General features: G+C 44.0%; 1 protein-coding gene across 30 annotated transcripts in view; it reads right to left on the reverse strand.

Moving 5' to 3' along the window:
* Window positions 1–17335, reverse strand: part of LOC113578995 (neurexin-1a-like) — a 233413-nt gene that overhangs the window by 203555 nt on the left and 12523 nt on the right. For 14 of the 30 annotated variants that reach the window (XM_027012599.2, XM_035529936.1, XM_027012591.2 and 11 more), the window contains exons 3-5: window positions 15685–15702; window positions 13888–13917; window positions 13266–13277 (exon numbers count right to left, since the gene is read on the reverse strand). The exons of 7 other annotated variants lie outside the window; for them this stretch is intronic. In XM_027012599.2, the coding sequence (XP_026868400.2) occupies window positions 13266–13277; window positions 13888–13917; window positions 15685–15702 (60 nt within the window). The remainder of the gene's footprint in view (window positions 1–13265; window positions 13278–13887; window positions 13918–15684; window positions 15703–17335) is intronic. 9 more of the 30 variants (XM_027012597.2, XM_027012593.2, XM_035529935.1 and 6 more) reach the window with 3 other exon arrangements.

The raw sequence follows: 17335 nt of genomic DNA on the forward strand, positions 1-17335 counted from the left end.
ATGGCATGAGCAGCTGCACGCAGGCCCTGCGTCGCCAAGCTCAATGCCAAGCGTTGGATGCAGTGTTGTGAAGCGCGTTCTGACGAATCAGGCTCCTCTGTCTGACAGTCTGACGGACAAGGCTGAGTTTGGAGAATGCCAGGAGAACGTTACCTGCCTGACTGCATTGTGCTGTAAAGTTTGGTGGAGGAGGGATAATGCTATGGGGTTGTTTTTCAGTTGTCAGCCTAGGATCCTTAGTTCCAGTGAAGGGAAATCTTAATGCTTCAGCATACAAAGACATTTTGGACAATTGTTTGCTTCCAACTTTACAGGAATAGACGGGCCTTTACTGTTCCTGCACGACTGTGCCCCAGTGCACAAAGCAAGGTCCATAAAGGCATGGTTAGGTGAGTTTGGTGTGGAAAAGCTTGTCTGGCCTGCCAAGAACATGACCTTAACTTAATTTCAAGGCAAGCTTTAACCATTTAACCATTCATTAAGCTGAACTACGTTAGCTGAACTAAATTAATATTTGCTGTTAGACAACCCTACAGTGTAGAAGAGAATCCAAGCTGACTTTTACTGACATGCCAACACAATAGAGGTCTAGTTTCCCCAGATGCGTTGCACTTAAGATCATCGTAACTGTTTGAATGTTCAAAGTGAAGCCTGCCGTGTGCTTACACAGTGACCTTTGTGCCTTAGTGCTTCTGAAGGAGCAGGCTGAAAGATCCGTGTGTCAAGGCTACAGTGTCTAGACGTGCCTCCTTCTTCCACAAGGACCCGTTCTACCCACACATCCCAGTGCTGGCCACCCCTATTATCATCCATGTTCAACAAGGCCGTTCAACGGCCATTTAATTAAATGGCAATAAGTGCACCTTGCCAACAGCAACAACAGTGGCTCCCAGACAAGCACGTGATACGACGGACCTGGACAACTTCATGCTAATGAAGGGGAACTCACCAGCGTCTTTGGAGAACACAAAGGAGAGGAGCTCGGCACTGCACTCGATGAACAGAGGCCGAATGCTTCAACCCCACTTCAGTTTCGACAGGGCCATATCTGTACCACTGATTATTTGTTTATTACGTGTCAGGACTGCTGTGAGGGCCTTGTTGCCATGACACAACTGATCGGGCACCCTGCATTTCCTAAATGAGAGGATTTACCCACGTGTCACATTGGAAACCTGTTGTGAAAAATGAACCAAAGCGACGAGCCAAGAACAGATGTAGAACCTAGTTATGATTTTTGGTAAGCTTATTCACCTATCTTGGCATTGGAGTTGTTTGTCTGCTCAGATCGTACCATACGCCTCACTTCCTGTGATTCACGCCTAGCACTTACAGGGCAAAAGGCCGATCACTAGATTCACGTTCAAGTTTCTGATAACTGTCGGCTGAATTCTGCCACATCACAAAATATGTTTTGGGGTTTTTTTGTTTTCCAAATCCAATGTGTGATCTGTTTTAAGGCCAGTGGGGCTTACATATATGATAGAATTTAAGCCACTCCCAGACCAGAGGGTCCACAGTTCATCGCCATTCCTATAAAAAGTTCGAGGGTTAGTACACCGAGCGCTCCTCCAGACCTCCCCGGGGGAGACGCAGAGACAGGCTTAGTCCCATATTTCACTCTTAGCGACGGGAAAGGTTGCTCCCTGTTCGGCTGTGATCTGTGGGGTTTACTGCGGTCGCGCACACTTTCTCTCAGCTTCTGAAAAACAAGTGCGTTCAACTCCAGTGCCACTAAATAATAAATCTAATGTTGCCTTTCTAGCACAAGTGCAGATACACAAGTTCCCACAGGTAAACGTTCATCTCTGGGCCGCAACAAGATGCATGAAATATGGAATGTGTATGGGTAAAACCAAAAATAGCTTATTCACATCAGTGTCACGCTGAGTATAATTAATGTATGTTTTAACAAAAGAGGTATTCACTACATATGCCCACATATATAAAGGTATTCACTACATACGTCCACATATATAAAGGTATTCACTACATACGCCCACATATATAAAGGTATTCACTACATACGCCCACATATATAAAGGTATTCACTACATACGCCCACATATATAAAGGTATTCACTACATACGCCCACATATATAAAGGTATTCACTACATACGCCCACATATATAAAGGTATTCACTACATACGCCCACATATATAAAGGTATTCACTACATACGCCCACATATATAAAGGTATTCACTACATATGCCCACATATATAAAGGTATTCACTACATACGTCCACATATATAAAAGTATTCACTACATATGCCCACATATATAAAGGTATTCACTACATATGCCCACATATATAAAGGTATTCACTACATATTCCCACATATATAAAGGTATTCACTACATATGCCCACATATATAAAGATATTCACTACATATGCCCACATATATAAAGATATTCACTACATATGCCCACATATTCAAAGATATTCACTACATATGCCCACATATTCAAAGATATTCACTACATATGCCCACATATTCAGAGATATTCACTACATATGCCCACATATTCAGAGATATTCACTACATATGCCCACATATTCAGAGATATTCACTACATATGCCCACATATATAAAGGTATTCACTACATATTCCCACATATATAAAGGTATTCACTACATATTCCCACATATATAAAGGTATTCACTACATATGCCCACATATATAAAGGTATTCACTACATATGCCCACATATATAAAGATATTCACTACATATGCCCACATATTCAGAGATATTCACTACATATGCCCACATATTCAGAGATATTCACTACATATGCCCACATATTCAAAGATATTCACTACATATGCCCACATATTCAAAGATATTCACTACATATGCCCACATATATAAAGGTATTCACTACATATGTCCACATATTCAAAGATATTCACTACATATGCCCACATATTCAAAGATATTCACTACATATGCCCACATATTCAAAGATATTCACTACATATGCCTACATACTCAAAGATATTCACTGCATATGTTTGTCTTGGGAAGGATTCTGTTATAAATATGGAATAGAACATATACAAACAAAAACACTGCATAATAGTGAAATGTTTCCTCTCAATACAAACACTGTCTGAGGTGTATTTAAAAAAAAAAGACATGCTAACAGGCTAACCTGCTAACGTGAAATAGCAGCTACAAGCTGGTGAGCCATAACTCACAACTAAAAGGCCCAATGACCATGACCAATAAAACGAGAATCTTTTCACTGCAAACACTGCGCAACGGACAACCACGAAAGTTACTTCACCTGTGATGTGAAGTAACTAACGACATTACAGTACCAGTACTTCACATTTAAACAAGAAATGGATATCAGTCTAGACAGGAAGCACAAGACTTGTATTACAGATGACACTGGAATGGTGGTGCATGCACACACACACAGAGAGAGAAGCTTTCTCTCTTGTAAGAGGAGCTCGAGATAGAGGATGTTTGTCATGTACTAACTACATTAAATAGATGTTCCGGGAGAGAACCCAAACATTTACTCTCACTGGGACTGTGCTTTGGCAACCACTGTAATCCTACTGACAATCAACTGTCTATGGCTACAAATAGCACTTGCTAAAAAACTTTAATCTCACTACAAATCTTACATGGATTAAAATAGTGAGCACCTGGGGACTAGTCCTTACTGTTCTATAGAAGTTATTCCCATCATGATTTAAGCATTTAAAATAAAATTAAAAGTACCTAAATATGAATTTTCTTTTTAATTCTGCTAATCTTTCTCTTTTGGACACATAATGTAGATATTGTAAATTCGTCGTATGAATATTACAAAGTCCAGTGAATGACTGATTTTATTTGACAAAATTTGTAAAAGGGCTGTGCTAATGTTGGGCAAAGCTCAGACATGCTTTATTCTCACAGATCACGTAAAATCATGAGTTAATTCTCAATGTGTCAAACAGGCATTACACAGTCACCTTAGTTACAGGAAAGTACAAAGTCAATCCTTGCTAGGATAATGTGTGTTACACTCAAGTACATGTGGTTTTCCCCATGCTAGGAGTCAGCCACTTGGATTTAACCCCATAGTTCTGTTTTCATCCTAACAGAAAATGTGAAAATCATCAGTACTTCTAAATGGGGCTTACATAGTGCTGGAACCTCCAAATTATTTGCAAAATCCTCATTAATGGATTCGTAGATGTATGACTTTATAATTGTCATTCAGCACTACTTGAGTTATGTAGCAGGCTGAGTGTCTACACAGTGGGCTGTCAATCAATCGCACTCATTAAAATATTATGACTACATCCAGTTAATGTGAAGATAGGAATGATGAGCCAATCTGGTTCGCTTTAGAGCAGAATTGTATCATATTTCTGTTTTTTTCTTTTGTATTTAAATAAGTGCTGGATGTTTAATATAACAATATTTAGGCATCACACAAACATGTTTAATATTTTACGAGAAGTTCCTTGGGACATTCGGACGAAAAAGAAAAAACATTCCCAAGTTATGTTTTCACTCATTTCCACCAGCAGTGTAATAATGTGAGGAGTAAATTATGTATTGTTCTCTTAAGGAAGCTGGAGCTTTGAACATTTGAAATAACCAGTTTAAATGCAGTGTCAACAGAACGCCCTCCAGACATAGAGCAAACGCACCTCGTTTTTAGCAACCCAGCTACAGCTAATCCAATATCACCAGAAGTGGGCCTCTGCCTCACAGGCGTGCGGGACACTACCATGTCTGCCTTGGCAGTTTAATGTCACAATGATAATTTGCTATTTTATGCATCCGCTCGTTCTACAGACAAAGAAAAATAATGACGATACAGTTCGCACCTCATCTGAGATCCAGTCACCCGCCCACTCGAAGCGTGAGGAGCTCTGACATAACACTCAGGCCAGCTCTTTTTTCATTGATGCATTGTGTTCACCAGCCATGATCCTATACAATATTCTACAGCAAACCTCCTCTTAGCAAGAGAGCCACATACTCGTCTCGTCAGACACGAAGGTGAGTAAAAGCCCAATAGCTGGATTCCACATCCTGCCACAGACTTGGGGAATCTCCCCTCTGTGGGGTTGTTTCCATAGTAACAAACCTCCCCTGGTGTTTTCTCATGACCTTCACCTACAGCCAGCAGGGAATCATTTATTCAAAACACCTGCAAATAGCCTGTATCCTGATGTGGGCTGCAGTAAGCAGAACACTCTTCCATCAGAGCTAAAAAATCACTAACGATATTCTCCACAAGCTGTTAACAGCGTTTAAGATCTAAAATGATATGCAATTCAAGAGAAACATGGATAACAACAGAGTAAAACAAGCTAAAATGACTGAAGGCATTTCAAGTTTTCCTAGTATGAGATATGTCAAAAACAAAAGAATGGCTGGAAATTTCATTCCAGGTCTGGGATGGGAGCTGAACTAAAACAGTATTCCCAGACGGATGCAGAAACCATTCCGTGTAGGAATAAAGAACTCAGTGTCTGTTAGTGAGGGTCTTTGGCTTTCTGCTTATTTCCGAGCAACACTACAGCGCTTTTATTGATTCTGTGCATGTCGAGAATGACCCGAGCCCTGACACCAGCTCGGCCATTTTCACACCCACAGCTCAAGCACCATGCGAACCTCCAAAGATGTGTTGGGTTCTGACAGTCCTGACGTCTGCAGACAAACATTTACTGCAGTGTTTCAGATGCTGCCTCCCTCTGTTCGTCTAGCTGTCATTTTGAATTGGAAGGTAGACTAAATAACGCGGTGAGCTTGTCATAGAGACGCCGCTTCACAGCGAAAGTGCCTTCGATTTTAATACATGTCAAACTAGCAAAACATTGACTTATTTATTTTCCATTAGCAGCCTATAATCAAACTTCCCATGGTTCCATTCATTTACAAGAAAACACACAAATAAAAATAACCGCACAGTGTAGTTCAACCCGACTGAAGTCGCATCGCAGACTTACATCTAAATGTTTTGTGGCTTATTACTGCAAAATGAAATAGCCCAAGACATCTTTATTACAGTAACTGTATCTGTACAGTTTCTGCTCCATTTACATCTTCATGCACTTCATGAATAATAAACAAAAATGTTTTGTATTTATTTCCACACTATGTTAACTCGGGGAAGGAAAAAAAAAGCCAGAGGATCATTTGAATTTCTTTTATCCTAATAAGCATTAGATGTCCCCCATGCAATTAACAAGAATGACAGGTTTCATGGAGTCCCATCAACAACAGTAGATTTTTTCATTCATTCTAACGACTCTAGGCTGGGGCGCGCGGGGTGGGGGGGGGGGGGGGTGTGGACATTGGTAAAGTGCTTTTAAGTGCTTCCCACTGAGGATACATACATTCAGGCATTCGGGCACTGTGTGCTGCTCCTCTAAAACCCATCGAGTTGGCTCCAGACCTTTGTGCACATTTAAGAGCAGAAGGAGTAACTGCACGACCTGCACAATAAAAGCCTTCCACTACGAATTCTGCCAAAGCAGCTTTTTAGAGACATGGTCCAAAACATATCAGTTCACTTCAAGATTGATCAGGTCAGGACATGATTCCTAAATCCACACTCAGGACCATATAAACTTGCGTGCTCAAGCGCTTGACAACGTTATTAAACCGGACTCCGAAATCAATTAATGGGCTTATCCATGCGCTTTTCCTGGACATGGGCATGCACTAATTGGAAATAAATACAGCCAACTTCCCTCTTTCCTACTTACATGGAATTTATACGCAAGCCTCTCGTAAGCACTGCATGTCTAACGCTGAGCCGCTGAGTGGATCCATGTGGTGTGACCTTTCTCCTGGGGACAAATCACGCTAGTCCCGCTCCTGGACTGAGGCAGGTGGATCTGTTGTAGGGGAAAAGGGTTTCCATGCACTGGGAATGAGAAGGCACCCCCCGATCCTTTAAGGATGTTTCAGCTGCTGAATATATTGACAGAAGGTCTCACGTAACGGTAAAACCATTTCACTGCGAGTTATACTGTGTATGACTATGTATGTGACAAATAAACCAAACTTGAAAAAACACGAGGGTCCAACCTCATTCTTATATTCTCAGATGAAACAATAACAGCTGGAACTATCAGCCAATCACATGGCAGCAACTCAATGTATTTAGGCATGTAGACAGGCTGAACTTCAAATCAAGCATCATAATGGTGAGGAAATGTGATTTAAGTGACTTTGAATGTGGCATGTTGTTGGTATTAGACGGGCTGGTCTGAGTTTTTCAGAAACTGCTGATCTACTGGGATTTTCACACACAACCATCTCTAGGGTTTACAGAGAACGGTCTGAAAAAGAAAAAATATACAGTGAGCAGCGGTTCTCTGGGCAGAAATGTCTCTTTGATGCCAGAGGTCAGAGGAGAATGGCCAGACTGGTTCAAGCTGATAGAAAGGCAACAGTAAGTCTAATACCCCCTTGTTACAACTGAGGTAGGCAGAAGAACATCTCTAAATGTACAACACGTCGAACCTTAAAGTGAGTAGGCTACAGCAGCAGAAGATCAGGCCAGGTGCCGCTCCTGTCAGCTAAGAACAGGCAACCGAGGCTACAATTCGCACGGGCTCACCAAAATTGGGCTCACCAAGGTTGGAAAAACGTTTTCTGCTGCATCATTCAGGTGGTAGGGTCAGAATTTGGCGTAAACTACATGAAAGCATGGCTCCATCCTGCCCTGTACAAACGGTTCAGGCTGTTCCTGGCGGTTCATCGATGTGGGGTCTATTATCCTGGCACACTTTGGGCCCATTAATACCGATACCTTAATACCACTGTTTAAACACCAGAGCCTACCTGAGTACTGGGGCTGACCGTGTCCATCCCTTTATGACCACAGTGTCCCCATCTTCTGGTGTTCGTGAACATGACAATGAGTTCGCTACTCAAACGGCCTCCGCAGACACCAGATCGCAATCCAGTAGAGCACCTCAGGGCCATGGGGGGACTGGAGAGTCGCATCATGCATGTGCAGCCCAAAAAATCTGCAACTGCGTGATGCCGTCATGTCGACACGGACCAAAATCTCTAAGGAATGTTTCCCGCACCGTGTTGAACCTACGCCACGAAGAATAAAGGCAGTTCTGAAGGCAAAAAAAAAAGGGTACTTGCGATATATTTAGCAGTTATCTTCGCAGCACAACTATGATGCATCAATAAAGAAAAATGTAGAACCCATATCCTGAAAATGGGTCCAGTAAAATAAAACTTGAATCTAAAAAAAAAATAATGCAGAGAGAAGCAGGAGAGGAAAAAGGTCCAAAAACCCAAAGGTGGGTTTGTTCTGGTCTTTGCCTTCATCTCGAATTCTCTCTTTCCCACTTCAATTAAACGAGCAAATATTGCCTACCATTATATCTCCTTTCAGAGACAATTGCCACTCACAGTACCCACATATCCGGCTTATGATGTAGGCGTCCTCCGCTGTGTACCTACTTTTCATATCTGTGCCGAGAGAGAGGGAGAGAGAGAGGGAGAGAGGGAGAGAGAGAGAGAGAGAGAGGGAGAGAGAGAGAGTGAGAGAGAGAGAGAGAGAGAGGGAATACTATCATCTGTAAGGGAAGGGATCATTCTTTTCCATTCCATTTCATTTGTGCCTTCCGGAAGAGGCTAAATTCACAGGCCTTAGCAACTTGACAACCGCCCACCCCCACCCCCCACCCCCAACCCCCCTCAATGCTTCCCACCAGCAGCCATTACAGAATTGGAAGTGCAAATTATTTTCATGGATAGCATCACATTCCGGGTACCGTGATTCATGATATACTCAGCTGAATGAAAAATAATATTAATCCTAGACTACTGTTGCTTGTGGGACTGTTAACAGATACTCAGGCTCGTGATTAAAGGGAAGATGCTGACTATTTATTTAAGCATGATAAAAGCTGTCAACAAAGGCAGAGGTTAATAATTAGATACCGTTTCACCGTGGTAGAGGAAAACGCACAGGGGCCTGACGTTGCATCGCCACGAGCACCCGATGTGGCTTTACGCAGGCGTACAACCACAGCTGGGGCATCACACAGGTCAAGGCCGTGGTTCATTTCCTCCGCGACACATGCAGATTAGATGTGAAGATATCACCGCGGTAATAAGGGGATGTGCTTGAAACCCTGTCCTAAACGAAGGGCACCAGTGAAATGAATCGCCACTGAGCCCGGCAGACAAACAGGGGCACGCCCCAATTAGAAACGGGCTTGCCAGCCCTGCATCTGCGCTCATTGGCCAAGCTTTCCCTCCTGGTCTTGATGGCAGCTGGGTTCCCACCAGCCCTCTGCTGGTCATTTACGCCATACAAATAACAACACACAGCTTATTCACAAACCCATTTGGACACGTGCATTTTAATTTCCTCGACTGCGACGGCATTTCTTCTTCTTTTTTTTGCCCCTCTCTAAATGGGCTCAGACTCAGACGAGGGCGCAGGACTCGAGGAGCAACAGAATGAATATGAATCACTCTGAGTCATGCTGAGTGAAATAAATCACATTTGAATCTCCCTCACTACAGACACACCTGCATACCGTAGGCAACAAATGTCTCTAAAAACCACGGCACGGTAATAAGCTCCTTCACTTAATTCATCCAGAAGCCACTTCTCTAGAACGCATCCGAAAAAAATCAGCTGTAGGCAATCTCCCAAAATCCTGAATGTGCACTTTTCCCATTCGGACTACGTCCCTCCCCCTGAAAGCAAACAGACATCCGGGTCTACCCTAGACTTTGCCGAGAGTTCCGCACAGCTCTCTGCGTGCCGAGGCAGAGGTTTTCATCACTGCAGTTCCTCCTCACTATCGATCCGCGGTGTTGATCCCAGCCAGCTCTCCCTCCAGTTCACCCAGGGAGCCAGCACAGCCAATTCCATATTGATCTGCCAACCCCCCTCCCTTTATTCTAGACTCATCCTTCTCTTTCATTCCTTTTTCACTTTTTTCCCTCTTTGTCTTGCCTTGCTTTTAGCAGAGCATAAATATGCTTTGCGTTCCCTCCAATAAATACAGTTTAGTGGAGGCCACTGAAAAAAAACACTAATTCTGTGTTTTCCTATCATGGCGCTTTTCCTCATGCTCCTACACCCCTCAGGATTGTGTTGTATTGGTTTTCTGTTGGCAGGCATGGGATCACGGCAGGCCAGTGAATATTCTGCCTCTGAATAAAGTCAAATGCTGACTAATTGAATTTATACAAATATGAGAGACTTTTAGCATAATTATTAGCTCCCTGAAAGAAACGCGCGTATATAATTCCCCAGCGGCTGCAGGATTCAGAGGTCCTAAGAAACGTCTCTTTGTATTTTGGATGTTCTTCAGAAAATCAAGAACCCTCCCTCATCCCTTATCCAATCTCGGCCTGGTGTTGCTCATAATTTGATCACATATAATTATTTCATAAATGAGCTTTTCCCAAAACATTTCATTCTATCAAGCACAATTGCCATATGAGCCATTTGTTGATGGTTTTTGCTAAATCTAATGAAACTCACATGATGCTTGGCTGAGGTGGCAGAAATGTCCAATGCTTTCTAAAGAGCTTGGAATGGAGTTTGAGTGCGGATGGCTTTTATGTTTTAGCCAAAAGTGCAAGTGTTGCAAATAAGCAATTTCAACCAATCGAGTTCACCACATCAGGTCCAGCTCACTAATCCCCTACGACTAGAGCCGCATAACTGAAGAGGGGACTTGTCCGTACACAATGGGAAAAGGAATTAGCCTAAAACTGGACTAATTTAGCAAAAGCGCAAATGCACCTGCAAATCTGGCATCCCTGTACCCAGGGGTCTCTTTAGGAAGCACATGCCCCCTCCTCAGCCCCCAGCTCCCTGTGATGAGGGCAATTAAATATCGCCACGGTACTGCAGTTCTCATCCTGTCGCCCCATGCGCTTGCTGCAGGCTGCCGGGATCGCAACGACTAAAGGCTGCCAAACGGCGAGAGACGTGCGGCTTTGGTTATGCTTTCAAGCGGCCTCCTAGCCAAGGTCCTGCACCGGCGTGCGACCTTCAGAGCTTCTTGAGCAGGAGCTAATCATTATTGTACTGAAAACCACTGGCAGAGACAGGGGCAATAAGTGGACTTCACGGCAGGAGCTGTAGCATGCTGTGGGGAATCGTGAGTGGGGCGCTGCCCGTGCTGCGTGTGATCCGCGCTCTCATCACCGCGGCCCTGGCAGCGGTGCATGACGGTAACGCGACGCCCCCGGCTCCCCCACGGCAGCCTCGCAAACGAGCCGCCCAGGTCCGCGACCTTCCCCGGAGGGGCGGGGGTGTGCGAACGGAGGCTAAGCAAACACCAGCGACTCGTCGCCCGCGCTCACGTCCGCTGATGTCTGCCTCGCCCCCCGGGGAAGGTCGCGGAACGAGAGTCCGAGATACGGAGAGGCTTGTGGCATTCAGTCCCTGACGCAGAGTCAGCTCGGGGGTCTGTACCGCCTCCTGGCTCCCCCCAACCCCCCGCCTTCTCGGGGCTAGTGGCGGAGACAGCGAGGGACCAGTTCAGCTTCAATGAGGCAGTTTCTGCAGATGTCCCAACCATGCTGTTCACTCCAACAGTGTGGTGCTATCCAGGAGACACTCTTGCCGTTATGGCTGGTAGTAAATCTTATAATGCGAACCACTTCTGTTTATAGTGTCTTTAAAAAATAACTAAATAAAAAATGGCAACAGATACCAAACCTCCAGATTTAGCTATTGACAACTGAACAGAGGAATGTCACACTGGCTCTCCAGTGATATGGAAAAGGTCCTTGCTGATTTCTTAGCAGACATCTGAAACGTCAAATCCCCATCAATCAGAATATTCAAGAAAGTTCAGATGACCGCACTTTGAAAACTGCAGCATTTGGTGCCAGACACAGGAACGTCAATGTCCACTTTGCGAATGCAAAGCACATTATAACATTTGAATGTACTAAAGCAAATCCAGTCTCTCTTCATGCAAGTTGAATGAAAATGCTGTATAGGCCCACGTTCAATAGCTACCTCAAAGTGCACAGAGGGATCTGACAGGCAAGTAGACGGAGCTCCAGGGCCGACACGCTGCAGGGAAGAGCCGCACAGCCAGGAGAGAAGAACGCCACACTTACCGGGAATCTGCTGCTCCGATCACCGCTCTCAGATCTGGAAGAACCAGCCATGAGAATCTACCTTTCACACGAGTCCGTCATATGTGTGGTTCTAATTCATTCTAATAGCCGTGTTACTGTAACAGAATTACATTAATAGACTAACAGTCTTACGCTTATTTAGCACATCTGAAATGTCTCCAGTGCATGTTTCTTTTCCGAGACAGCTATATTATAAATAACTTCATAATTCACTGCCTATGGAATGACTGCTAAGCCTTAAAAGCAAAGATATGTTTCAGTGAAAGGTTACAAAATGTAGCAAAATATTTCAGTGAATCTGTTTAATAGCATCATAGCTCTATTAACAACCTAATATAAGCCATTCACATCACAAGGGTACTACAGCATGATATGGTGAAAGCTAAATTGAGCAATGCCTTAAGAAACACTCAATCAAATTTAAAATCAAATCAAATTTAAGTAGCAGAAATTAATACTTGAATTGTCTTCTTTCCCCAAGAAAGTGATCTTAATTCAATAAAGTTGTCTTAATACAAACTTCAATTATTGTAGTTGCGTTAATATCCGCCAAGATTCCCTTCAAGCTTTCCTTGATAAATTGTAGGTTATAAAAATACAAACGGCTAAAGTAAATCTAGCAGTCACATGAGTGGAGCTGGCCCCTTTTGTCTTCACAGTCAGTAATTATACTAAATAGAGAAAAATGTGGCGTTAACTCTGGATCAAGGAGCAGCAATTGGACGGTTTTCAGGGCGGTCCTGAGTCAAAAAACTCTTCTTGTCAAAAAAACTATTCGTGCACGGTCACTTACCTCCAATGCGGAAACTCTCAATTCTTAAGAACAATCCCTCATTTTCCTCGCTGAGACGGGTTCCTCCAGGAACCCATCTCGGTGATCGAGTAAGCGGTTACCACACCAACGGCGGCTGGAGCCAGGCGGCTGCCAAACAGCGCGTGACACGGGGTGCATGCAGCCAAAGCGAGGTGGAAGCCAGGGCACCTACCTTTAGCACACTTTATTACACGCAAAAAGTTCCGCGAACCACTTAGCAGATCATACGGTGAAGTTGGGAATCAGTGAAAGACACGAGCAACCGGCTTAGACATCATCAAAGCAGGATAAAGAGGAGATAAAAAAACAAAAAAGAAATGAGGTACCTTTACTTTTACCTACAGAATTTGATGAAATGGTTCCATGGAAGAAGCAGTGCCCAACAAAAACAAAGGGAGAGGAGAGAGACATTTATAAGAGTTATCGTCACTCCGAGGGGCAGGGGGGCAATGATGTGGGTAACAACAGGGTGCTGGGGTGGAATAAATGAATAGGATGAAAAGTGATGGGAGAAGGGGGAAGGAGGTCTTAATTGAGCAATATTCATTCTCCCATTACATGCAGTAACTCTTACTGAAGCCCTAATTACTTAGTCTGGCGGGTTTGTTCCATCCTTGGAGAACAGGAAATTTGGGGCATTCATATCCGATTGACGCAGCCAAAACATTTTTGGATTTACTTTGTTGAGTTTAACGCTGACGGAAATCCAGGAGAACGGTGACAAAATGCATATAAATGAACTTAAGTGACGCCAACTTCAGCAGGAGACGCCTTTTATCCTCGGCTCAGGTTCCGAGTCCCTAACGCCAGGGCGAAGGTGGCCCTGTCGACGCGCCACAAACGGCCCGAGATGTCTGACGGTGGCGGGGCAGATGAGGAGGAGGAGGAGAGAGGGAGGCTGGGAGATGGTGGGGTAGGGGCGGGGTAAGAAAGGAACAGAAGCCATACCTTGGTCTCCCATCATCAGGTGTGCAAGACCTTTAAAAGGGAAAGAAGAGCAGAGTCAGCAAAGGAACAGGAGAGTGGAAGAGAGCTTTTAGTGTACCACAAACAGGCCCATCGCTCCCAGCCTGCAGACCCGACTGGGTCAGAACAGGGAGTAACACACAGACAGGAAGGGGACGGGGACAGGACATGGCAACATGTGTCTGATTATTATTTTCCCACACCTGTGTAGTCGTCGTACATCATGCACCATCGAGGGAAAAATATCTTCACCTAATCCAACCTTGCCTCCCCCATAATCCTTTGCAGGGTTTACAGTGCAAATAGAGACAGATGGAACTAAACACTGCCATATTTTCCAAATATCTTTGGCAACAACACAAAATACAACATGATAATTTCCGTCCCCGATACGCAAAACTATAAGTGCTTTTGCACCAAGACAGAAATGCTGTTTACTACAAATGTCAGGGGCACTTTTGTTTGATTTCATAGTCATCAAATTGGCTGTGTCCTAGACCGTGACCCCCATGGAAGCCATTCTAAATCCTTGAATGACAGTGTAATTGCTAACACTCAAATTTTCAATGAAACTTCCCAAACAATGAAACTTAAATGAAGCAGCTTGTAGACAAATACTCACCCATTCAAAACACAGGTGCTACATTCAGCTTCCCTCTTTGACGGCCCCATGCTCTCTGAATCACACTTGCATGCTGCCCACCTGCCATCTGGCATCCATATTAGACACGATGCCACGGAAATTGTGCAAATTTAAAGAGCTAAGCCTTTTTTCCCCCACTCTGCTGACCCCGATTAACTTTATCCTGCAAGCGGTACATCTTCATAATGTTTTCCTAACCTATAGTAATCTACACTTTATCAGAATTTGGAAATCGTTGGAGGTTAGACTTGGCTCCTCCTCCCCTTGCTATGCTCACTTTTAGTTTCCTCACACCGTCAAATCTGTGAAGAGCAGCATATAAATAACTGAACTGAATTGTATCGAAATGACCTTGATATTCAAGTAGACCACAGTCTTGTTAGGCGTGTCTACCACCAGCCCACTTGAAAAGAAACATCTAATGGGGGGGAAAAACACTCCTTCCATTTAAATCCTGTTATGTTCCGCATCGTAGCTGATGGACACTGAGATTTAACACCTGACATTTAGCAGACACAGGCATCGTGCAGACAGATCATTTACCTTTAAGCGCTTTTAGGAGCATTCCACCACCGTCGTTAGGGATAAGGAAGCCAGACTAATGGCATCATTAGAGGGTTGAGGTGATGGGGCCACACACATTCCCCTCGCTGGCTTTTCAGATTATGAGATTATGCAACAACTGTTGATTTTTTTTTCTCCCATACCACATTATTAAACTATCTCTCATCATTATGTGGGCATAACTACAGTAAATGTTTCGGTTTGACTCTGTAACATTCCCTTGACTTCCTCATCCCAAATTATAATGCCGTTTGCATGCGACAGCTGACTTTGACATCTCCTGGTCGTTTTGAAAACAGCGTAATATCTGTGTTAACCCCAGAGGGCTGACTGAAGTAGTGGCCACTGTGAGTTACTCCTCCCGCCACAAACCACCCCGACTGCTGTATACATCGCAGGTGAGCCCAAGAGACGTCAAATTCAGATACTCCCATCTCTTCGGATTCTAAAACGTAATTTAGCAAGGTACAGGTTACCTACCGTCCGCGCACTGCACATGTAATCACAATGACAAAGCATATTATGGGTCAAGGCTGAGGGAAGTAAAGAAGTGATAAAAATCCAGTACCCACCTTCGGCCTGGCTGTCTTCTGCAAGCACGGACGAGGGCAAGGAGAGACAAAGGAAGACATTCAGTAAGCAGCATGCACACCAGTACTAGCCGTTGCATGTTAGCATGCAAGGCATCAAACATCACATGCGAGTGCTCTGGCGCCACCCCTGTGGGAGAGAGGAGTCACGGCGCCGCTCCAGCACGGCTGTCGCTGTGGACAGCCCGGGTCTGCACGGCTCTACCGACCGGCACGTGGGAGCGGCGGGTCTAAAACCCACATACAGGGACAAACGACCTGCCTCCGAAGGAACTGGGAGAGCCGCCTTCCGCCAAAGCAGCCGCTCAGCTAATTTGCAGGCGGTGCCATGATATGTGCAGATGACAAAGGCTGTCTCAGACCCGCCCCGCCCTGCCCCGCCCTGCCCCGCCCCGCCCCCGTCTCGCCACTGACACGAAAAAAAACCTGACGTCCTCTGTACAGTATGTAGGACAAATTTATTTGTGACCGCCATAATGCAGTAGTGGCCCAAGGAGCAAAGACCTCAGGATTTCTCTGCCTTTTAAGCAGAGCTATAGTTATTAGTACAAAAACAAATGCTGGGTTTAGCACTATCAGATACTTTGTGACAGTAGTTCAACATTTGTAGTACTTAAAGTTGTGGAGAATAAAAACTACATAACAAGTAGACAGGCATTTAGCTCGTGCTAAGCCAGGGGTGCTCATTTGTCTTTCCAAACACTAGTCCAAGAATAATAGTCTCCAACAGCCAAAAACGCTGAGACATCCTGACATTATGCTACACAAAATACACTTAGGAGGAAAATAGATAGAAGCATACCCTCACAAGATCTGTAAAAAGAGCCCGTAATACATAGGAAAACCTTTTTCACGTGGCTAAGGCATTACAAGACTATCACTGTTCCTTTTATGCTAAAAGTACACTATAAAGTAAACTTGTGTAAAGTAACTCAGCTACTCTGCCACTATTGGATTGTTTGCACTTGCGTAATATGTTGTCTGTTGCACTGTTGTTTTGTGTTGCACCATGGTCCTGGAGGAACATTGTCTCGTTTTTGTTGTGTACTTGTATATAGATGAAATGACAATAAAGCCTCTTTGAACTTTGAACTTGAACACTAGATCACTGCAGACAGCAAGCATTCAGCAGGCTCACAGACCGCTTTGAGTGTCCGCCAACTAGACCATGCTGCATTACAGAACCCGTCTTTCAGTCTGGACTTGCTACACCAGGTGTCAGACATCTCCCTCTGCTTTCTAATAGGGGCTTACGGAGGCTACGTTCATCTGTACATTCAGGATTCAGCGTGCCTGCATTAAAGAATTGGAAATAACATCACACCCAACAGTTCACCACACTCCAGCAGGTAAGGGTTAAATAAACGGTGGCTACCATCGTGCTGTTATACTTAATTCATCATGAATGGCTCATTTTTATCCCAACAGTAACAGGAAACAGGTACTACATAACTGAAGGGTGTTTGTATTAAGCATGCAGGAAAAATGAATTTTTACACCAAAAAAAAAATATAATAAGAATATATAATAAGGTCTGCACTGAACATTAATTTTCCCTGTCACCACAAAGGATTTACATATTAACTGGATTTACATATGCATTTTTAATTTATTTAAACTCCCTCCTAATTCA

Source organism: Electrophorus electricus, chromosome 9 (assembly GCF_013358815.1).
Source record: "Electrophorus electricus isolate fEleEle1 chromosome 9, fEleEle1.pri, whole genome shotgun sequence".
Taxonomy (NCBI): domain Eukaryota; kingdom Metazoa; phylum Chordata; class Actinopteri; order Gymnotiformes; family Gymnotidae; genus Electrophorus; species Electrophorus electricus.